The sequence below is a fragment of the Carcharhinus amblyrhynchos genome, chromosome 14, assembly GCF_965287045.1.
Source record: "Carcharhinus amblyrhynchos chromosome 14, sCarAmb.v2.hapA, whole genome shotgun sequence".
Lineage (NCBI taxonomy): Eukaryota > Metazoa > Chordata > Chondrichthyes > Carcharhiniformes > Carcharhinidae > Carcharhinus > Carcharhinus amblyrhynchos.
The window spans coordinates 35,095,501-35,120,155 of NC_137337.1; the positions used below are offsets into that span (position 1 = coordinate 35,095,501).

The 24,655-nt window shown below is 39.2% G+C and overlaps 2 protein-coding genes across 3 annotated transcripts in view; one reads left to right on the top strand and one right to left on the bottom strand.

Moving 5' to 3' along the window:
• dmac2l (distal membrane arm assembly component 2 like) overlaps positions 1 to 24,655 on the top strand; it is a 138,924-nt gene that overhangs the window by 61,147 nt on the left and 53,122 nt on the right. The gene's annotated exons all lie outside the window — the stretch shown is intronic.
• Positions 1 to 24,655, bottom strand: part of map4k5 (mitogen-activated protein kinase kinase kinase kinase 5) — a 157,622-nt gene that overhangs the window by 3,738 nt on the left and 129,229 nt on the right. For both annotated transcript variants that reach the window (XM_080202644.1, XM_080202645.1), the window contains 8 exons: positions 15,630 to 15,744; positions 13,571 to 13,629; positions 13,007 to 13,110; positions 11,578 to 11,755; positions 11,088 to 11,156; positions 6,655 to 6,747; positions 4,646 to 4,716; positions 2,880 to 2,935 (listed from right to left, as the gene is read on the bottom strand). In XM_080202644.1, the coding sequence (XP_080058770.1) occupies positions 2,880 to 2,935; positions 4,646 to 4,716; positions 6,655 to 6,747; positions 11,088 to 11,156; positions 11,578 to 11,755; positions 13,007 to 13,110; positions 13,571 to 13,629; positions 15,630 to 15,744 (745 nt within the window). The remainder of the gene's footprint in view (positions 1 to 2,879; positions 2,936 to 4,645; positions 4,717 to 6,654; positions 6,748 to 11,087; positions 11,157 to 11,577; positions 11,756 to 13,006; positions 13,111 to 13,570; positions 13,630 to 15,629; positions 15,745 to 24,655) is intronic.

Genomic DNA, 24,655 nt, shown 5'->3' on the forward strand with positions numbered 1-24,655 from the left:
ACAGTAATCATCCACCCATTCTCCTCTACCCTCAAGCATGTGTCATTTGCCTTTCTCAAAGAACTATATATAATACATTGGTTAAACATGATTCCTTTTCACAAAACCATGTTGACTCTGTCTGACTGTCTTGAAATTTTCCTGGTGCCCTGCTATAACATCTTTAATAATAGTTTCTAACATTTTCCCTATGACAGATTTTAAGCTAACTGGCCTGTTGTTTCCTGCTTGCTGTCTCCCTCCTTTTTTGAATAAAGGCTACATTAACTATTTTCCAATCTAATGGGACCATCTCTGACATTAGGGAATTTGGGAAAAATCTCTCTCACTAGCCACTTCTTTTAAGACCTTTGGATGAAGTCCATCAGGACGCGAGGATTGTCAGCAGCTCCAACAAGTTGCTCAGTACCATTTCCCTGGTGATCACATTTTAAGTTTCTCCTACCTTCTACTTCCTGATTTGCAGCTATTATGGGATGTTAGTTATATCCTCTATTGTGATGACCATTGCAAAATGTCTGTTCAATTCATCTGCCATTTTCTTACTTTTTATTATTAATTCTCCAGGTTCACTTTACATAGGCTCACTTTTTTCTCCTTTTAATTAGCTACAGAAACTCTTATTGTCTGACTTCATGGCTGTGATTCTCCCAAACGTGCTGAATTGGTGGGAAAACTTATTATGAAGTAATTACTCAATCAAACCCATCTCATTTTACAATGCCAGGTCTAGTTTAGCCTGCTCTCTGGTTGATGACAGAACATGCTGCCGAAGAAACTATCCTGAAAACATTCCATGAACTCATCTACTCTACCTTTGCCCATCTGATTTTCCCAGTTTATACTTAAATTAAAATCCCTCATAATTGCTGTACCTTGCTGACATGTTCTTGTTATTTCTTCTTATACCACATCCTTTCATGTGGTTACTGTTAGAGGGCCTGTACATCACTTTCATTAGTGACTTCTTGCCTTTATCATTTCTCCCAAACAATTTCTACATCTTGGTTTTCTGAATTTAGGTCATGGTGCTAATACCATCATTAATTAACATAGCCGTCCTTCCACCTTTTTCTAGGTTCCAGTCCTTCCTAATTCTGATATGCCCTTCTATTTTCAGGTCCCAATCTATGTCATCTGTAGCTTTGTCTATGCAAGGGCTATCAAATTATATTTATTTAGAATTTGCACCAGCAGTTGATCGGTTTTATTTTGAACGTTACATGCATTCAGATAGAGATTTTAGTTTTGTCCTTTTATTATTTTTGTAACCTCTAGCCTTATCTGATGATTTAAGCTTCAAGCTATATTCTGTCCTTTCCTGTTACTTGAAAAGTTAAATTCTATAATTGCCATAAAATATTTAGAGTGTCCCCTCACTTTGAAAGGTGTGCCTGAAAGAGGATGTATGCAACATAGGATTTGTAGAACAGAACATTCAAAAGCCAGGTTATAATTATGTCTGGAAGAAGGACGAGGAACTTCCTCAGAAAGGCTAAGTGAGAATCAGACACGGACCAAAGTTAGGCCGTATGCAACATCTACAATAGCTGGCTCTGCAATAACACTGGAAGATACCTAGATCTCGTTCGCCCAGTTAGCACAAAGGCCTAGGCACAGTGAAAACAAAAAACTAACCCGCTTCAGTCATGCAGGATATCCATAAGTCTTCACACATGGGCCATTATCAAATAGATCCATGCTATTTCATGCAAATTACTTCTATATGTCAAAACTATCAAAAGTTTTTGAATTATTTACCAAATTTCAGATTTTTAAAATTAATCTGCAAATACCATGTCAAAAAACAGGCCATTAATATGTAAATGAAATTTCACTGGAGAAATCAAAATAGTTGGTAGTTAATTTGAAGAATTGCAGTAATTAAAACAAATGCACGTGAACTTGTAATTATGCAAACCAGGTGTTACGCAGGTAGTTGCTAGGCAAGCACCTTGAACAACTTTCTTGCAGTAAGCATTCTATTGTGTACTATTCATTCTCTCCACCTTACATTCTTTTATGAAGAATGCAATTGTTCCAGTGAAAGAAGAATGCATAGGGGCGGTGAGCAGTATTCCCTGTAAAATTGTTATGTGCAGCTAGTCCTTTTAGCAAGCAGTATTTTTTTGTTTGGCTGCTGGCATACATGACATTTAACATGCAACCCTACTTTCCAGGTTGCTGCACAAATGCAGCTTCATGGGAACACTGGTGGCGAATGAGCATGGTAGATGTCTTTAAGACTATTTATACAAAATTAAATCCTCATGTTGGGACCTCTTCAGCTGAAAAAATGCAAGTGTTTGAAAGACTCAGGTGAAGGTATTAATAGTGAAATGTGAACTTACAAGACTGGAGGTTGCGAAGTTTTGTAACTAGCATTACAAATTGACAATTTAGCCAACAAGAAACAATAATATTTTAGGACTGTTCAAATTTAAAAAATAATTCATGAATTACTGTAGTATTAAGATGTACATTCTTCCTCCCACTTGTTTTTCAAAGATCAAATTAACAATTTTGGCAATTGGTGATAGTTTCAAAGATAACATGGACTGGCAGACAGTCTCAATTATTTAATACTGGAATGAAAGTTTTCTACAGGATTAGGGCATTAAAAGCTCACTACATATTTTGACAACATAACTACGTTTATTTTAAAATGAAAAAATCTGCCAGTAACTAATGGAGCTTTAGAGGTCATGCTCACACAAGTAGAATGAACAAGTGAATGTTACGCAGTATAGTTTCCTCATGGGCTTTGGTACAAGTACCTGGAATATAATTGTCAATTATATCATAATTGTATATGTGCACATTCTGAGCTGTACAAATACCCATGTTTATAATTAGCTTAAGAAATGGCTTCTTCTTACCTATCGGATCCCAGGAGGTGAAAGACTCTGCTTTTATCTGATATCTCCTGGGTAACCTGATTTGAGAAGTTTAGCAAGAAATTGATTACATTCCTAAATTCCAACAGTTTAAGAATCCTTAAAATGATCACACAACAAAATGTAAAATGTAAAAGATGCAGAGTTGACCGCGAACCACACAAGCAGCCCCAAAATAATGTGATAAATTGCTCCACAAGGAAGGCATGTGAATTATCCTCCTTCAGGTCTGTGCAGAAACCTACATTCTTCACCATTTTTGAAGCTTCCATGTAAAACATAGCATAAATGCAGATGCTTGCAATATCTGTTTAACGGCACGTCAAGAGCTTTATAAATAGATAATTGGGAACCAAATACCACTGTTTCTGCCAGTCCTCAATGTGAGCTAACTGCTGTTGTTTTGTTCAGTAACGCTGCATTGATTTAAGTCACTCCTTTTTTCAGTAATGTCAGATTTCATTTTTGGATGAATTTGGCTACTTAGTTTGCTGCAGTTCAACAGCAGAACACATTAGTTTGAAATAGAAATCAGGTTCCAAAGATTGTTCTGGTACATTAAGAAATACTAACAATCATTATCAAGTTCACACATTTCAGAATGGCCACGGTACAGAAAAATCGTTATCATTTGTAGAACTACAATCTAGCTGGGAATAGTGCCCAGTAAAGAGAAAAGGGGTAATGTTCATAGAAAAAGTTGGTGCAAGAACAACGGTAAGAAAGGGCATTTAGAAATGCACCAGTTCAAAACTGACTGCATTAGACAATACTTGAGCAGGAGACCAAGTGTGGCTATGCCCATCTCCATTTTGATGCACACTGAGCACATGATTATTTTATCTGAAGTATAGTAGTTTAGAATTTTGGATCATGTAACTCAGGTCAATAATAAATAATCCAATGCATATTGCAATGTTAAAATCTACTGCATACCTTGTTAAGATTTCAAATGGCAGCTCTGAAGCAGTTATATTAAGCCCACTTATAAATAGTCAAAATACCAGCCCTCTGAATCAGATACTATCATGCCACTTGTTGTTGCCAAGGCGCTTGTTGATTGTTTATATTTCATTACTTCATTTGTATACTCCACTAACACTTAAGAAAACTCTTTGTGCTGACTAATCCAACTTGGACAAAGGTTCGCTGTACGTGAATAAATCTGCCTTTACCATGATCTACAAAGATATAATCTATCTTTTTGGAATATGTATGCCAAATGACTAATGGGAAAATTCTGACTATTAAAATTCCGAAAATTATGACTGCTGGTACTAATAAAACCAATAACTTGTAACAAGAATGGAAATATTGGGCTTGACCATGATTCTCATTATTCAGAATTTAAATGATATTCACTGTCAGAGCTCAGTGAAAAAATGCAGTTTGTTGTATAGGAGACCGTATTCAGGCCCTCATGCTCTGTGCTCCATGTCTCTATTATAAAGCCAAGGAACTTGCCCAGCTACCTTCAAAGATTTGTGCATGCAAACACCAACGTCCCTTTGTGTTAATTGCCCTAAAAGAGCTAAATTTTTCAAATCCTTTTACCAGTTTTCTCCTTGGCAACTTGGGGAAAGTAACAGAGGGACATGAATCAACAAGATCCATAAGAAATAGAAAGGGAAAACAAATCAAAGGGGAGAGATTTTTTCCAGGAGAAACAAAAGTCAAATCAAAACAGGACCTCTTATTATCAGTCATCAAATACTTGTCAGCTGTGGAAGTAATGACAATGGACTTACTTCATTTGACTTAAAGCTTTTGCCCTGCATTCCATGCTTCCAGAAAGCCAGTATACTGTCCTGAAGGCACACTACAAAAGGTGTGGATTGGCAGGATTGAAAGAGGGAAAGAAATGCACATTGGAATGAATAAAGTATATTTTGTACCTTTGAATTTGCTTAGTATCTAGTTCAGGTTACTTTTCTCAATTCTAAATATACATTTCAAACTTTGGATAAATGCACTATAATCAAAAAAAATCTGTTGAGTACTTTTGGTTATTAACAATACTCATTAATACTCTACGTACAATATTTATGAATACTTAAGTTTCCAATAAACACATTTTAAAATCAGTGCATTTACAACACAAGAGCCATAATTTGTTATTCACTTTACCTGCTTACTCCAAGGAAAACAGAGCCAGTTTCTCCTGCCTCGCCACATAAGTAAAGTTCCTCGTTCTTGGTACTATTCTCGTAAATCTCTTGCATCATATCTAGAACCTTGACATCCTTCCTAAGTTGTGCATCTCAAAACTGAACATTCCAGCAGGGGCCTTACATGCGTTTAAAAAAATCCTTGTTTTGTGCTCCATGTCTCTATTATAAAGCCAAGGAACTTGCTCAGCCACCTTCAAAGATTCATGCTTGCAAACACCAACGTCCCTCTTTTCCTGCCTGCCCTTTTAAATTGTATCATTTAGTTTATATTGCCTCTCCTCATTCTTGCTACCAAAATGTATCACTTCATGTTGTGTTAATTTATTTGTCACATGGCTGGCCTATTTTTGTAGTATGCATTGTCCAACCAGGGGTCTCTTACTAACCTCTTCACTTAACTACATATCTGAATACATCATCAGCAACCTTTGGAAATTATGCCCTGTATACCTAATCCACACCACATAAAAAAATACAGCAGTCGGCCTAACACCAACCTCTGGGAAACATAACTGTACACTTCCTCCTTGTCTGAGGAAGAACCTTTCACCACTGCTTTCTATTTCTGACCATTTTGTATCTACATTGCCATAGTCACTTCAAATGGCATGGACTGTGTCAAATACCTTTTGAAAAACCATAAAGACAGCAACAGCTGCACCACTCTCATCTAATCTTTATTAATTCATAAAATCAATCAAGCTGTCAAGCATGATTTGTCTTTTCACAACCTGTGCCAGCTTTAATTTATTGCCCATAATTTTCCAAATGCCACTCAATTTTGTCCCAGATTGTTGTTTAAGGTTTCCTCACCATCTGGTTGGCTGGTCTGTAATTTCTGGATTTAGCCAGCTCCCATTTTTGAATAGGCTGGAATATTTGCAATCCCTGAATTCTCTGGCACAACCCCCATATCTAAGGGAGATTGCAAGACTGTGGCCTTTCCTCAACAATCTAGGATGCACCCTTCCAGACTGGGTGACTTTTCTACTACGGGTCATAGAATCAGAGGGCGGAATTTTCCAGCTGCGCTAGTTTAAAAGCTGGAAATTCCCACCTGATTGTCCACAACTCACCCACTAAAATTCCAGTGGCAGGCGGAATGGGAGAATTCTGGCCATAGAAGCTTTTTATATTTTTCTAATCCTATCCGATATCACTACGACTCTCTTTAGCTGGTGAATTTACAGCATTCTATCCTCCAGGGAAGACAAATGCAAATGATTACCTCAGCTGCACCCCCTGCCTCCACCAGATGATCCTTTATAAATATTGTAACTGCAGCCTAACTGATATGCACTAAATTAACAATACCTCTGATTTACTTCTGACGGTTTGGATATCTAATGCCCGGAAGCATTTACTCCTAATAAAGTTTTAATATTTTACATACGCATTCTCTGATTCTTCCTTCAAAATTACATCACCTCACGTTTCCTTGTACTAAGTTTCATTTGACCTCTACCCGCCCAATCCAGAAGCCCACTTTAACATTTTGCATTCTGAAAGCTAGCTAAATAGATTTTACTCTATAAATTTATCTAAAAGATACAATTTATATTCAAACCATTAGGCAATGTACCTACCTACTGATTCAATGCAAAAATCAAAGCTCAGCTCTGAGGCTAGTTTTTTGCTTGATTTCAATTTGCCATGTAGATTTACAATCTTGACATTTTCTGAAACAGAATAAAGTATGGATAATTACAAACCTTCAGTCGTGAAAATATATTACAGAAGGGAACAGCAAAAATCCACCTTGTATTGCGCTCCATCTTGAACTTCTGACAAATCATTTTCATGAATCATGTTCCCAAGTCATCCTCGATTAATTGCTTAAGAAAGAATGACAGCTTCAGAGGTATCCCGACTGAAGTTTCAGAAAATCGCCATAAAGTCATGATAATGATTTTTTTGTAATCTGATGTAGGTAGTCCTTCAAATATTTTAACACAATATTGTAACTTTTAATAAAATTCGAAGTATTTGAAATTACTGTGTAAAATAATGATTTGGTAGCAAGTGTCTCTCTACAGACCACCTACCCTGATGAACATTACTGCTTTTTGTTCCAGAACTGTTCATTTTGGTCCTGTAAATTACTGGACAGCTATGAACATTACAGCGAGTTCTTTTTACAATCTATTGAAGGTCTCAGATTGCATCTTTACTGTTTTAGAATATTACCAAACTTATTTGTACATGCAAATAATTACCGAGATTTAGGGTGTATTTTGGCTCAGGTTACTGCACTGCAGATATCCACAATTACACTTTTGATAGTTGGGTAGGTAACATATTCTACATTCTCTAGTGGGTAAAAGAAATGGTTGAAATTTAGGGGAAAGACAGTGTGGACAAATTTAAGATGTTACGTGTTAGAATATTTGGATGACTCCTTTCTGATCTTAATTTACTTGCGTTTACCCATGAATAGTGCAACAAGTGTACATAGTATCTGTTACCAGATTTCAAAGAATTAGGGTTTATTACAATGCTTCCATTCACCAAAATTCCCATCTTTATGTTTGCTGACATCCACAAGTGCACTTTTCTATGTATTCTCTTATTTCTTCCAACATCTTTCTATCAGCTACAATGATCATTGTCGTTCCTTTTGTACTATGACATTAGAGTCAGGAAGAGCGTGTTATAAAGGGTATTTAATGTTCCCAGGTATTAAGAACAGAAACGGTCCAGTGACAATCTACCATGTTGAGAGGAGGTTTAAAGCCGAGATATCTATAGATGATACAAATAGCCACTTCCTTATACAGCAGGCGAAGGCACACAGATTGTGGACTGGATCTAATTCAGATTACTGTGCCCTCATGTGGCATCTTATCTCCACATGGGAAACACTAGGGCACAGCAAGCATAGAATTAGATTCAATGAAATTAAGTAGTTAATTCTGATGTAAATGTGATGCTGGTACCAGATAACAATAATACATTACAAAAAAATGACAGATAACCCAAGGGTGTCCTTCTTTAGATAGTACATAGCTTCTTTATGTAACCGAATAACTTAAAAGATATTCCATCTGCAATTACCTCTATTTAGTAAAATTACTCAATCTTGCTAGACAGAGATGATTGCAGCTGGAATAACTTCCAAGTCATTCTGTTACATAAATATGTACTTCAAAAGAAGGGCACATAGTAAAAAAAGTTTAGCTACTGGGCTTAGTTGAAAACTAAATCTCTGATTTACTAAATTGGGAAGAGGAGCACAGCAGATGTCTATTGATATTAGAATGGTCTTTTTCAGTTGTGTTGAGTCAGTAGGGCATTGAAAATGTATACGGCTACTTAAGAATTCTTAGGGCATATTTGGGTGGAGTTCTAAAGTATGGTTGAAAATTTAAACTGTTGCTTTTCAACAGATTTCACATCTGAAACTAATGTTGAAAACCATAATTGTTGGGTAAAGATTAAATGTGCAGAGACAGATGCAGAAACTGCCCATGCTAAAATTTGGGTTTTAAAAGCAGTCAGCCCTACTCGTATCTCATGATTCTTTGTCTATTAAAGCATCTAATACATGTTCAACGTGCAAGTTTTCATTTAAAAGTCACGCCGTAAAAATTAAACAGAATATTGTTTTATTAGAAAAAATTGGAATCAAGTCCATCTCTGGATACTGGAAACTATTACACACTATTATATCCTAGAATTATTTTTACCAATGTTTTTGTAATTAATATTACGCACCAATTTTCATCATAATTTATAAAGTCTCAGTTATTTAAATTGCATGAAATATTTTAGTGTTTGTACCTTAGAGTAATTTTTTGATTACACTGACAATTATTTAACAAATTTAGATGCGAAGAAAATCACTCAATTGAACATTAATAATGTACCTGGCCTCTTATAATCCTCGCTTTTGCCATGATCAAAACACTAATATATTTCCCATGTCTGAAGTTTATTACAATAATGCACAGCTCCCATACTTGCTAAATGTTGGATCAAAGTTATGCTTTGCAGTCAGTTTAGTGACTCTACATTCAGAATTGCAACACAGAATGCTTTCATAAAGACTCCCTAAATCTGAAGTTGCAAATATTGGTAAACTGAAAGCATCATTACTTTTAACTTCACTGAGATTATTGATACTATGTAAAAGGTTAAACCCAAACAAAAACCCCCAAAAAACAAACTCTCCTCACCCCACAAGAGCATCTGTTAACAATCACACATGTCTCTAACTGCAACCTGGGTCAAACATTCCTCCCTGTTGCCAGCCATTTTGTATTAGCATGCTGGAGAAGATCAAAATCCACATGGAGTTCAGGTTTTAAGCGGAGAGAAACAGGAGACTGGAGATTAAAACGTGGGGCAAAATGGTGTGTGGGACGATGCAGGGCGGGGGGTGGCGGGATGGAGAGGGGAAGGCGGAGGAGGGAGGGAGGGGGAGAGAGAGAGAGAGAGAGAGAGAGAGAGGGGGGGGGGGGGAGAGAGAGAGAGAAAAACCATTCAGCAGCAACTGTAAAGTGTGTAACTAGAGAGAGAAAAAAAAAGAGAGCGCACATAGTTGGGAAATGAACAGCTACAGCAGGTCAAGCCCAAGACAGGAGGTGAGAGCCCTGTCTTGTCAGCTTGGATCGGGAACGTCCCAACTTGTTGGGATCTGAATTGGCTTTAATTTGACTTGATTGGATTGGAATAAAGTTAAAAAAAATAAGATGAAGAATTCTCAACTCTTAACAAACATACAAAGCCCTTTGCAGTTTTAAGCTGACTGAGTTAAAATCTTAAAGGATGCTGTGAGTCAAGGGACCAGGCTCAAGGAACCAAGAAAAGAACACAGAAGTTTGGGCAAGACCAGGTTCCAGGGAAAAACAGACTTGGCAGGTGTTGAACTTGTGTCATACCATACCTTGACTAGTAGAACGTTAAGTATTAATCTTTGCTGATCAATAAACCTTGTTAGTTTTCATTCTGAATTAGTGGCTGCCCATTTCACCAACAAGGTTTATTCCTCAACAAGGATGTTTTTACTCTGTGGTTTAGAGTCCAATTTCCTAAAAAAAACACTAATTATTTGATAAAAACAAAATTCAATAGAAATAAGTATAATTATGAAAATTTGAATTCATGTAATGCAACACATTAAAGTCATTGAAGGTAGCAGGACAGGTTGACAGTTGTTATAAAAGCATATAGTATCCTATGAATATATCAGTAGCAGTATTATGTACAAGAACAAGGAAGTTATGTTGAACTTGTATAAGAAAGCTGGAAAGATGTGCGAAGTCCTTGGAGAGAGTTCAAAAAGATTCATGAGAATGGATCCAGGGATGAGGAACTTCAATTGCAATAACAGACTGGAGGAGTTAGAACTGTTTTTTTTTGGAATAAAGGTGGCAGAGGTACTTGATAGAGGTATTCAAAATCACGAGATATTTTGACAGAGTAGATACAGAGAAACAGCTTCAACTCGTGAGGGATTGAGAATGAGACAGGACAGACTTATTAAAGCAAAAGCGATACAAGAAAAACCACATGCGTTCAAAGTTTTATGGTCTGGAATGCACAGGCTAATGCCTAAGGGTTGCAGGCAGAAGATGGAAGAACATGAGTAAATTGCTCATTCGGAAAGCTGGTGCAGATACAATGGACAAAACAGTCTCCTTCAGTGCTGTAAGAATTCTGTGATTTGGTGACATACACCCACATCAGGTAACTCTGTTTTGATCACTGATCTCATATTCAATGATTGAAAGATATGCTTCTCATGAACTATACATAACTGGCCTTTGCAACTGCGAGCCAAACGTATCTGTGCCCATCAGCTCTCACCAAATAAAAAATATAAAAAATATTCACCCTGTATATTTCACTGTAACCATTGATCATATAAAGAGACATTATATTTAATGAAATAAGGGGCAAGAACACTGCTGGGGACTTTATAGATAGACGATAGTAAAATTAAATAGTCTCAAACAAAAATTCTCATGGTGTTAAAAGGGAATATATTTAGGATTTTTAAAACTTGATAGATACTCACGATCCATGCAGACAAGAACTGTATCCCTTTCCAACTGGGTTACATGGATGGTATCCAACTGACAACTAGCTACAACAATAAAATGCACACATAACTAGTGATATTTATGAAATTGCAAACATTTAATGCTCTTAGATGATCAAATCTTTTAGATAAATTGTCCTCAGTTTAAAAAAGTTGCCATTGGATATGTACATAAAAAAATTGTTTTTCCAGTGATTTATAATACACAAAAAATCCAAAGCTAATTAATTATGAGAATAATGCTAACAAATTAAATGGAAGAATATAGTATTGTAATCAAAACCTGCATAGAATTATTTAATACCTAGATCCACATTATCAACAAATCTATATAACTCACTTTCCATTTAATTTTTTTAAAATCATTAGACCTCAGGTGTTCAGTGAGTTTTAAACTGTTTTGCAGTGTAATCTACGAATGATAAAACATTACAAAACTGTGAAAATCTATGAGCAAATGGCATACCTGAGCCATCTTCTGTAAACCACGAGGAAGAGGAGTTCAAGTTTATTGTCTGAAACCGGACTACCTGGTTGGGTTCACTGCCTTTGCTGATGGCTACACAGACCATTGGGTATTCCTGCTCAGGTACCACAAGCATTTCAAAAACCTTTAAAGGGTCCGGGAGTGGAAAGTCAAAATGCTGGAAAAGAATAAATCATTATCCAGATTTTGTGCAGCTAAAAATCAGTATTCCAACGCACATTTGAAATGGTTCCTTTATTCATTTGTGGGATGTGGGCATTGCTGATATTTATTGCCTATTGCTAATTGCTCGGAGGTGGCAAGCCATTTTCTTTAACTGCTGCTTTCTGTATTGTGTAGGTACACTCACAGGCCTGTTAAGTAGGGAGTTCCAGGATTCTGACTCAGCAACAAAGGGGAATGGTGATATAATTTCAAGTCAGGATGATGCATGACTTGGAAGGGAACCAGCAGGTGGTGATCCTGTGTACCTGTTGGATTGAATGTTTAAAGTGGTGGATTGAGTTCCTTCAAGAGGAAAGCATTGACTTGGATTATGTAAACCTTAAGCATTGCTGGAGCTGCACACATCTCCGTACACATCTACAAGAGTACTTCATTATACTCCCAACTTGTGAACTGACAGGTCCTTAAGGAAGTTAGGTGGTGAGTTTGACCTTGAAGTCACAGTAACTATGTGGCCAGTTCAGTAAAGTTTCTAGTAAAAAGGTGGTTTAGATTTATTGTGCTTTGTGAGCAGGACATAGCAGGGTAATCTTGCATTGTTGGGAGCTGCCAGTGTTGCAGTTATACTGGAACAGCTTGGCATAGACATGGTTCCAGTGGAATGTTGTCTAGACCCATAGCCTTTACTGTATCTAATGCAATCAGCCTTTTCTTGATGTCACATGAAGTGAATTGAATTGGCTGAAGTAATGCTGAGGATCTTATTTATTTGTGTCCAAGGAAGCTCACATTAACACTGCAATGAAGTTATTGTGAAAATTCCCTAGTCGCCACACTCTGGAGCCTGTTTGGGTACAGTGAGGGAGAATTTAGCATGGTCAGTGCACCTAACTAGCACGTTTTTCAGACAGAGGAAACTGGAGCATCCAGAGGAAACCCCATGCAGACATGGCAGAATGTCTCAGGAAGAGGCTGAGCTGGATTAGCCACTCAGCACTTTTGGCTGGAGATTGTTATGACAAGTAGAAAAAAGTACTGTTTCAAGGTGAACATGCAACTACTAAACATTACAAACATACCCAATCTCTATAGCTTTATATTTGCAGTACATTTAAATATGGGTATATACTTTTAAATATTCAACATTTAACTCTAACAAATTACTGTTTACTATTTATGATCTAAAAGTAATTCAGTACTAAAATATTAGATGCCTAATGAATGATGTAAAACAAACACTGACCTTGATTAACATGAATTTTTGCATTGGCTCATACCACTGAAGTAAGACAATACCGGACTGCAATGCTCCACAGAGGTATTTGTACCCAGTGTACGGATTTCTCACTGTAGTTAGTAAACAGGGAGATCATTTTTAAAAGCTAAAAATAACATTTTGCAAAATGATAGCTTTCTTTCAAATATGTACATTAAATTCAATTTTTTTGTATTAGCCATACAATATTCCTATACGTGGTGCAAGGTCAATATTTAACCTGCTGTGCTTTCCCAAAACGCAGGCATTTTAAGAGAAAGATGTATAGAGGTGGGTTGTATCACTCCGACACTTCTGCTTCCTGATCTCAGCTGTGTTACTTTGGGTAGGAGATGCCAAGTAAAGAAACAGGAGCAAGACTGAAAGACCATTTTTGCACATCTCCCAGCAACCAGATCAGAGGGACATTGAAACATATGGTGTCTGACCAGATACACAATAATAATCATATTCATATGCTTAAAAATGCAGTTTTGTACAATTAACAACTACCATACTCCAAGCAAATGTTAAAAATACAAATTTACATACCAATGCAACATTTGTGGCAACCTTTTGTTTCTGGAATCTTTGTTGTTAAAGCAAATCTCCTGGAAACAACACAGGGTAGATGTCAGTCATTGTATAAGATGCTCATTAAATTATGACTCATGCTGCAGATCAATACTCTATATATACTTCCAGCATTAAGTATCTTGAACTTATCCATGTGGACAAGTGTGTTTTCTTTTACTGTCCATTCCAGTAATCACTTCTGCCCGACTTCTGCTCAAGCATTTATGGCCATTCTAGTTTTCTCTTGTATATGTTTGCTGGAGTACTGTGTGCAGTTTTGGGCGCCGCACCTGCGCAAGGATATTTTGGCCTTGGAGGGAGTGCAGAGGAGGTTTACTAGGCTGATACCGGAGTTGAGGGGGTTGAGCTATGAGGAGAGGCTGAATAAACTAGGCTTGTACTCGTTAGAGTTTAGAAGAATGAGGGGAGATCTCATTGAGACGTATAAGATGATGAATGGGATGGATAGGATAGAGGTGGAGAGACTCTTCCCGCTCAAAAAAGACAGTAGGACTAGGGGGCACAGCCTCAAGATAAAGGGGGGGCGGTTTAGAACAGAGTTGAGGAGGAACTTCTTCACTCAAAGGGTGGTGAATCTCTGGAATTCTCTGCCCGTTGAAGTGGTGGAGGCTGCCTCGCTACATATTTTTAAGAAGCGGGTTGATGGGTTTTTGATAAGCGAGGGGATTAAGGGTTATGGGGAGAGGGCGGGAAAGTGGAACTGAGCCACGACAGATCAGCCATGATCTTATTGAATGGCGGGGCAGGCTCGAAGGGCCAGATGGCCTACTCCTGCTCCTATTTCTTATGTTCTTATGTTCTTATGTTTGTATTTGCCCCCTTCCTGGTTTCTTTTTTAAATGCTGTTCATTAGTATAATCTTCCATCACACCAGAATATCTTAATCAGAAGATTTGCTTAGGGATCCGCGCAACCGAAACATAGTTCTTATCAGATGGAAAAAGAAGAACAAAGAAAATTACAGCACAGGAACAGGCCCTTCGGCCCTCCAAGCTGCCCGACTTAATTAAAACCCCCTACCCTTCTGGATATCATATCCCTCTATTCCCATCCTATTCATGTATCTGTCAAGATGTCCCTTAAAAGTCACTACCGTATCTGCTTCAACTACCTCCCCCAGCAGAGTTCCAGGCACCCACTACTCTGTAAAAAATCTGCCTCATACATCTTATTTAAATCTGTGCCCCCTAATAATCGACTCTTCCACCCTGGGAAAAGCTTCTGACTATCCACTCTGTCAATGCCTCTCATAATCCTGTAGACTTCTATCAGGTCGGTCCTCAACCTCTGTTGTTCCAGTGAGAATAAACCAAGTTTCTCCAACTTCTCCTCATAGCTAATGCCCTCCATACCAGGCAACATCCTAGTAAAGCTGTTCTATACCCTCTCCAAAGCCTCCACATCCTTCTGGTAGTGTGGTGATCAGAATTAAACACTATATTCCAAGCGTGGCCTAAGGTTCTATATAGGTGCAACATGACTTGCCAATTTTTAAACTCAATGCCCCAGCCGACGAAGGCCAGCATGCCATACACCTTCTTGACTACCTTCTCTGCCTGCATTATCACCTTCAGTGCCCTGTGTACCTGTACATCCAGATCCCTTTGTCTATCAATACTCTTAAGGGTTCTGCCATTTACTGTATAAAAAATGTCAGGAGTGCCATTTGAACCCACAGACCTAGAAAGGAACTAGTATTCATCAAGCTTAACACAAGGCAAGGAATCACATTCCTTGAATCTGGCACCTTAGACCACTCAGCCATTCTGACAACTTCTGCTTCATTTGTGTATTTTTTGTTTTTGTCACATACATCCTCAGTTGGGCAGACATTTGCTTGTTGATCACGTCAAGCACCAGAATCAATTGAGAGTTTGCCTGGAACTACTTAGAAGACTGGACTTCAAAAATGTCGAAGGAGGATGCTGAATAAAGACATATTTTACACTGTTCCAGCACAACGCATTGCAGGATTTTAAATGGAACTCAGTTCCACAAAATGCAGTTTCCTTACCTGGGTAATATCTTGTCAGGCAAACGGTGTGTTTGAATGTGAGATGCTAACCCTGGTTTCTTTGCCTGTTCAAATAAGGCTATCAGGTTGTGTGAATAAAGCTGAAAAGTTTTACCTGTAATTGCAGAAAAACATGAAAAAAAGTCAAAGACTGACAACTGAAATCTACTCTCTCACCACAACTGTTTTGAGCCTGTACTATGATTCGTTGATGCACCAAACTGACTCCATGCTAACTAATATCCTCAATTCATCCCATCACAAGGCCTCATCTCCTCTGTTTGAGGGCACGTCCCTCTCACCTTTTGTCTCGGCCACATGATCTGAATTACGCATATCCATTTGTATATGCATTCTGGCTCGTGCTCTGGATCAAGTCCATTACTCCAAGTTCAACATTGCCGCCACTACCCATACTCCAACTCTTCATTCTTTGCCTCTCAGCCCCCATCAGGAACTCCATATCAATGACATCCCATCCCTTTTAAAAGCATCTCTATTTGTCCAGCTAATTTTTTTTGTAGCATGTTCCATATTCTGACCACATTTTGGACAAAGCAGTTTCTCTTGAATTCCTGATCAGATTTATTAGTGCCTATCTTATATTTGTGACCTCTAATTTTAGATTCCCCCACAAGTGACATTTTCTCTACATCTGCCCTATTAAAATTCTTTTCATAATTTTAAAGACCTCTGCTTTCTCCTTCTGTGGGGCGGCAGTGGTTAGCACCGCTGCTTCATAGTGCTAGGGACCTGGATTCAATTCTGGCCTTGGGTGATGTCGGTGTGGAGTTCGTACATTCTCCCAGTGTCTGCTGGGTTTCCTCCCACAGTTCAATGAGGTTAGGTGGATTGATCATGCTAGATTGCCCCTGAACGTCCAAAGGTATGCAAGTTAGGTGGATTAGTCATAGTAAATTTGCAGGGTAACAGGAAAAGGGCGGGTCTGGGTAAGATGATCTTTCAGAGAGTTGGTGCAGACTCAATGGGCCAAATGGCCTCCTCCTGCACTGTAGGGATGGTACATTCTGCGAGAAGAGAGCTAGCCTGTTCTGCCATTTCTTGATAAGCATACACTCAGTTCTGTTATTGTTCTCAGTATTTTTAGCACTTTCCTTAGTGTCCTTTGCAAAATATGAAGATCAGTACTGTGCACAATATTCTAAATATAGTCTAAGGCTGTAAACAAATTTAACATAACATAGAACATAACAGCGCAGTACAGGCCCTTCGGCCCTCAATGTTGCGCCGACCAGTGGAACCAATCTAATGACCAAGTGCTCAGCTTTTTAATCTTATTGCTCTAGAAATACATCCCAGTGCTTGCTTTAATTTTAAAAATGACTTAATTAATCTGCATTATTACCTTCAGTGGGTTTGAGTATCTGTAGATCCCGTGGCACTTCTACCTCATTTAGACTATTATTCAAACAGTACATGGCTGCCTGATTGCTCCTAGCAAAACACATCAGTTCATACTTGTATATATTACAGACTTATTCTGCAAGTTTATCAATGCCAGTTTGTATGTTGTCAAGTTCTTTTTCAGTATTAACTACATCCCCAATTCCTCAGCATCCTATTCAAATCTGGGCACAGCTTTCAACTCCACATGCTCTCCATCATAAAGACTTCCTATTTCCACCTCTAACAATGCACAGCTTCACCCCTGTATCAGCATATTTGCTGCTGAAGCCCTCATCCATGCCTTTGTCGCATCAGGACTCCACTATTCCAATCTTCCCCATGCCAGATTCCTATTCTCCACTCTCCATGAGCTTCTCAACCAAAACTCTGCTTCCTGTATTACGTTGCACAAAAACTGATAAATCCAGGCCCAGACATATTGTTAACGAAAGTCAGGGAGTAAACAGTGGATGCTCCAAGAATCATTTTCCAATCTTCACTAGATACAGGTGAGGTATCAGAGGTTTGGAGGCTGTGAACGTTGCTCCATTATTTGTAAAGGTGGGGGGGGGGGGGGGGGGGGGGGGGGGAGTGGTTTGTCAGAGATAAGCCAAGTAATTATAAGCTCTTCAGTGTGAGATCAGTGGTAGGAAAATTATTAGAACCAATTATGAGACAGGATAAACTGTCATTTAGAAAGGAATGGATTCATCGGGGATAGTCGGCATTGTTTTGCCGGAGTGTAGGGGTTGGGCAGGGAGTCGGGGGGTCATGTCTCACTAACTTGAATCAATTTTTTTGAGCAAGTTTCACAGAGGATAAACAACGGTAATGCAGTGCATGTTGTCTATATGGATTTTGGTAGGGAATCTGATAAGGTACATGACAGACTGATCAGAAAAATAAAAGTCCATGAGATACAGGAATGTGTCGGATCCAAATTGGTTCAGGGACAGAAAACAAAGGCAAACGATTGATGGATGTTTTTGCCAATGGAAAGTGCTTTTCAGAGGCATTTCACATTTTGGATTCCTTGCTATTTAGTGCATGTATTAATAATTTTAAATGTGGGAAGCATGATTGGGAAATTTGCAGACACAGAAATTGACTGTGCAGTTGATAGCGAAAATGATAGCTGTTGCCTCCAGAATTATATCATTAGTTGGATGAGTGAGTGGAAAAGCAGTAAATGAGTTTTGATCTGGAGAAGTGGAAGGTAATGCATTTGGGGAGCACAGACAAAGCTAAGGAATACACAATAAACGGGAGATATTGGGAAGGGCAAAGGAATAAAGAGACCTTAGAGTACATGTCCACAGGTTCCTGAAGGTGGCAGAGCAGGTGGATAAGCTGGTGGAGAAAGCACATGAAATGCTTTCCCTAATTGGACATGGTATAAAATACAAAAGCAGGATGTAACGATGGAACCGTATAAAATGTTGGTTAGGCCACAGCTAGACCAGCAGTACTCACTGCCACATTACAGGATGGACGTAATTGCTCCAGAGAAAGTACACAGGAGGGTTACAATGTCGTCGTCAGGGCTTGAAAATTGCAGCTATGAGGAAATAATCAGATTGTTTTCCTTAGAATTGAGGGTGACCTGATTGAGGTGTGTAAGATTATGAGGGGCCTAGATAGAGTAGACATGGCTGCAATGCATCACCTAGCAGAACAGGTCAATTACGAAGGGGCGCAGATTAAAGTTGATAGTGAAAAGAACAGCTGTTAGAAGCATCAGAGGGGACATGAGGAAAAATTTCTTCACCCAGAGAGGTGTGGGTGTTTGGAATTCGCTGCCAGGTTTAGGCTTGGTAGTGGAGGCAGAAACCCTCAACTCATTTAAAAAGGCACTTGGATCTGCACCTCAAGTGCTGTAATCTGCAAGGCTACGGACATAGTGCTGGAAGGGAAAATTAGAATGAGCAGCTAGGTATTTTTCTGTTTTGGCTGAATGGCTTCTTTTTGTGTCATCATTTTTCTATAGTTCTAATTCTGGCTCACCAATCACCCATGTGCCTGCTGATCTACAATGGGATGCCTGGTTTTCCCATGCCTCCAATTTAAATCCCTTCAATATCTCCAATCACCTCCAACCCAACAAACAGCAACCCTCTCCACCTCTCAGGTCTTTTATTCCTTACACCCCATGTCCTACTGCAGGTGCCCCAATCCCAATCTCTCTAACATTGGTATCCAGGCCTCAACCACCATGGCACTATGGTTCTAAAATTTTCTTGTTAAACCTAATTGCATTTCTCTCTTTCCTCCTTCAAGGCCCTCTTCAAACCCTGCTGCTACTCTCACATAGTCAACCATTTTTGTCAGATTACATCTTGAGGGCCTTGGGATGCTTCCTGCACATTAAAGACATTATTAAAATCTAAGTTGGCACATTGAATTGTCATTTTGATTCAACACACCAAAATTAAAATCTCTTAGCAGAAACAAACGTATGATAAATGCATGTTAGAAAATATTGTGATTTGAAAATTCTAAAAATTTTTGCTTGTTGAAGAAAACTTGTAATGCTTTTACAAACAAAATGTATTATCGTCACTAACAGATTTGCTTTTAGATAGGAAACAATAAAATCACAACATGGAAACAAAGTACTGCGGATATTGAAAATCTCAAATAAAACAACTGCTGGAAAAACTCAGGTCTGGCAGTATCTGTGGAGAGAGAAAGAGTTAATACTTTGAATCCAATGTGATTCTTCTTTAGAACCTGTTGAGGTTTCCAGCACTGTAGGTATTAATATCACAATATTTGCTGGGTGTTCTCCTGGTGAAAATCAGTCCATAGTCAGAGTTATAAGGTCATACAACACAGAGGACAACCATTTGGCTCATCAAATCAAGGTTAACTCACTGTTGAGTGATCCAGTCTTTCCGATTCCCTCATCTATCCTCATAGCCCTGCAAGTTTATTTCGCTCAAGTGCCGATCCAATTTCCTTTTGAAATCATTTAACCGCCTCTTCTTCCAACACCCTTTCTTGCAATGAGTACCCTTCCTCGCTCGACAGGGACTTGGGGAAATTCTGGAGTGTTAGCAACTATGTTGACAAGGAATCTAATTTCAAGCTAAGATATATCTTGCTTTAATCTGAATTAACTGTGAATAGTATATTGCGAGGATTGATTTAAAATCTATTGAAGATAATTGTAACTTTGCATCTGTGAGGATCAGTACGCCCATGACCAAGTGAAGATAGTTCAGACTAGATTACATTTACCTGATCTTATTCTTTGTTCAACTTTTCTTTCATCACATTGAGTATATATTTAACTAAAGTAATGTGATAAATGTAAAAATAGAAACAATGGAGCAAGAAACCACAATGAGCTCAAACGTTACATCGAATAAATGTATGAAACAGAGTATAGTGCTCAGCTAAAGTCTTAAAAGTATGGTACCCAACTGCAAAAGCATGAGGACTGAGTACAAATCTAGACACCACTGTTACTGTCCAAACCACTACAGGTCCTATCTTCAATGCTCTATGCCATTCTATTCATCTAATCACTGTAAAGATATCACAGTCCCTAAGAAAGTACTGTACAACTGGCAAATGAATGTTTGCAAACATCACCACCTGCAAATTCCCCTCCAAGTCATACATCATCCTGACTTGGAAGTAAATGCTGCACCTTCACTGTAGCTGAGTCAAAATCCCAGAACTATCTTCCTAACAGCACTGAGTGCATCAATACCAAATGGACTGCAGCAGGGCAAAAGGACAGCTTAGCACCGCTTTTGTAAAGAAAATTAGGTATGGGCAATAAGTGCTGGCCTTGCCAGTGGCACTCATCCCATAAATGAGTGATCTGCAGTCCTGTTACATCTAATCATGAATTTGGGGGGGTGGGATCAATTAAACAATTAATGGGACATGATAATTCCATGAACACCTCCAGCCTCAATTGTGGCAGAGCCCAGAATTATTGCAAAAGACAGTATAAAGCGCCTGAAATCATCTATAGCCAAAAGTGCCAATGATCAATTCCAGCCTAGCCTTTAGGTCCTCCTAATATAACAGACACATTCATCACTGATTGGATTCAGGTAATATCAAGAAAGGGCTGAGCATACTGCACACAGGAAAAGATTTTTGAAAAAACAGAAAATGCTGGAAATATTCAGCAGATCTGGTAGCATCAGTGCAGAGAGAAATAGAGAGTTAACATTTCAGGTTGAGGTCCTAATAAACTGAAGTCAATGGAAACTGGAGAAAGCTGTCACTAGACATGACTCCAAATAGTGGAGAGTTATGTTGGAGCACTGAAGATAATGATTGTGATTGCAGAAGACTAATCATCTCAGCCACAGGGCATCAGTGCAGAAGTTGCTTAAAGCAGTGTCCAAGACTCAAACTACTTTAGCTGTTTCAATGATCTCTCCCAGCCCATCAGATGATGGGAAATGGGGATGTTCTGCAGAATGTTCAGTTCCATTCACAACTCCTCAGATAACAAAGCAGTCCATATTTCACGCAGTAAACCATGAAAAAATCATCAGGCTTCTGCTGATAAGTGGCAGGTCCTTACAGCGCACAGTGCTCAACAATGACCATCAGCAACTTAACTATACCCCCAGAACAATAAATGCCATTACATTCACTAAATTCCCTACCATCAATAAGAGGTGGAGGTGGCAGTGGTGACAATTGACCAAAAACTTAATTGAGACTAGCCAAATAAGTACAGTAGCTATGAGAGGTCAGATGCTAGATATTCTACTGTTAGTGACTCACTTGATTTCACAAATACTTGTCCCCACCTACAAGGTGCAAATCAGCAGTGTGATGGAACACTTCACTTGCCTGGATGAGTGCAACTCCAACAACACTCAAGATTATTAATAATATTCAGGACAAAGCAAATATTCATATCCCATAGCAGCTGTACAACATGACTTCTGTGTGTACCATGTTTAAGATGCACAGCAGCAGCATGCCAAAGCTCTGCAACATCATTTTCTAAACCTGTTATAAATACCTTATACTTAATTCAGATATTTTTAATTCTGGGAAAATTAAAGTTAACTATAAAAAGGGATGAATGCAACTAAAGCAGTCCAAAAAAATAGTAGAGAATGGGGAGCAGGCAAGAAGATTGAATCAAAACACAAAGTTAGGTCTTCCCTACATTCTTATCTTAAAAGGTTGGAGTCATGTCTTATGTTCTTATGTAACACATTAACAGCTAGAAAGGCAAGATCATAAAACAGCAAGTGCACTTATTTAGCTGGAGAATTGAAGACAAGCTATCTGCACTGTTTGCAAAGAGATGCAGCCCAAAGAATAGTTTTGTTCTGGGAGTTAAGGCTGCAATCAATTTAAATGCAGTGAGTGCAGAAAGACTACCATTGTCAGAGATGGGTGGAGTGTGAAAAATTCTAAAAAAAGGGTGAAAAAGGGTTTCCAGTGATCTGTTCATTTGCTGGGGGCATGAGAACTCAGCAGGGGAAAAGTCCAGGTCAAAAAGGTGCTGCTGTTAGCAGGCTCCCAACAGCAAGTGTTTTGCTTTTAGCTGGCTTTGTGTAATTAGGGCTCAGGAGAAGTCCTGGGCATAGGGAATGTATCAAAAGGTCCATGCTGGAAAAGGTTAGGGTTCAGAAGAAATCTTGAGAGCCATTTATAGCTTGGTGTAGCAAGGAGATTAGAACTTGGTGAAATCTGGGGACAGTGCCGTGCAGTACATAGAACATTACAGCGCAGAACAGGCCCTTCGGCCCACGATGTTGCGCCGACCAGTTAAAAAAAACAATGACCCTCGAACCTAAACCAATCCCTTTCCATCCATAAACCTATCCACGGATCTCTTAAACGCCCCCAAACTAGGCGCATCCACAACTGCAGCAGGCAGGGCATTCCAATCCCTCACCACCCTCTGGGTAAAGAACCTACCCCTGACATCCGTCCTATAACTACCCCCCCTTAATTTAAAGTCATGCCCCCTCGTGCTAACTTTCTCCATCCGAGGAAAAAGGCTATCACTGTCCACCCTATCCAAACCTCTAATCATCTTATATGTTTCAATAAGATCCCCTCTTAGCCGCCTTCTTTCTAACGAAAACAACCCCAAATCCCTCAGTCTCTCCTCATAGGACCTCCCCTCCATACCAGGCAACATCCTGGTAAACCTCCTCTGCACCCTCTCCAAAGCCTCCACATCCTTCCTATAATGTGGGGACCAGAACTGCACACAATACTCCAAGTGCGGACGCACCAGAGTTGTGTACAGTTGCAACATGACGCTGCGACTCCTAAATTCAATCCCCCTACCAATAAATGCCAAGACACCGTATGCCTTCTTAACAACCTTATCTACTTGATTCCCAACTTTCAGGGATCTATGTACACATACACCTAGATCCCTCTGTTCATCCACACTATTCAGAGTCCTCCCGTTAGCCCTATACTCGACACATCTGTTATTCCTGCCAAAGTGAATTACCTCACACTTCTCCGTATTAAACTCCATCCGCCACCTCTCGGCCCAGCTCTGCAACCTGTCCAAGTCTCCCTGCAAACTATGACACCCTTCCTCACTATCTACCACACCTCCGACTTTGGTGTCATCAGCAAATTTACTAATCCACCCAACTATACCCTCATCCAGATCGTTAATAAAAATTACAAACAGCAGTGGCCCCAAAACAGATCCCTGAGGCACACCACTCGTAACTGAACTCCATGACGAATACTTACCATCAACCACCACCCTCTGTCTCCTATCTGCTAGCCAATTCCTGATCCAATTACCTAGATTACCCCCAATCCCATACATCAACATTTTCTGCAGAAGCCTTCCATGGTGAACCTTATCAAACGCCTTACTAAAATCCATATATACCATGTCAACTGCCTTACCCCCATCCACCTCTTTGGTCACTTTCTCAAAAAACTCAATAAGGTTAGTAAGGCACGACCTACCCGCTACAAAACCATGCTGACTATCTCCAATCAATTCATTACTCTCCAAATAACTATAAATCCTATCCCTAATAATTTTTTCTAAAACCTTGCCCACAACAGAAGTGAGACTCACCGGTCTATAATTCCCAGGGAAGTCTCTGTTCCCCTTCTTAAACAATGGGACAACATTCGCTATCCTCCAATCTTCCGGCACTATACCTGAGACCAACGACGACCTGAAGATCAGAGCCAGCGGCTCTGCAATCGCCTCTCTTGCCTCCCAAAGAATCCTAGGATAAATCCCGTCCGGCCCAGGGGACTTATCTATTTTCAAACCCTCAAGAATATCCAGCACATCTCCCCTATCAACTGCAATACTGTCTAGTTTACACCCCTGTAACCCAGTGTTCTCCTCAGCTACATTTATGTCCCTCTGCGTGAACACCGAAGAGAAATATTGGTTCAATGCCTCTCCAATCTCTTCCGGTTCCACACACAACTTCCCTCTGCTGTCTGTAACAGGCCCTAATCTTGCCCTAACCAACCTTCTGTTCTTAACATATCTATAGAACGCCTTAGGATTCTCCTTAATCCTATCAGCCAAAGTCTTCTCATGTCCTCTTTTAGCCCTTCTTAACTCACTCTTCAACTCAGTGAAGCTAACAGCTTCACACCCAGAGTGGATGCTCCAGCCT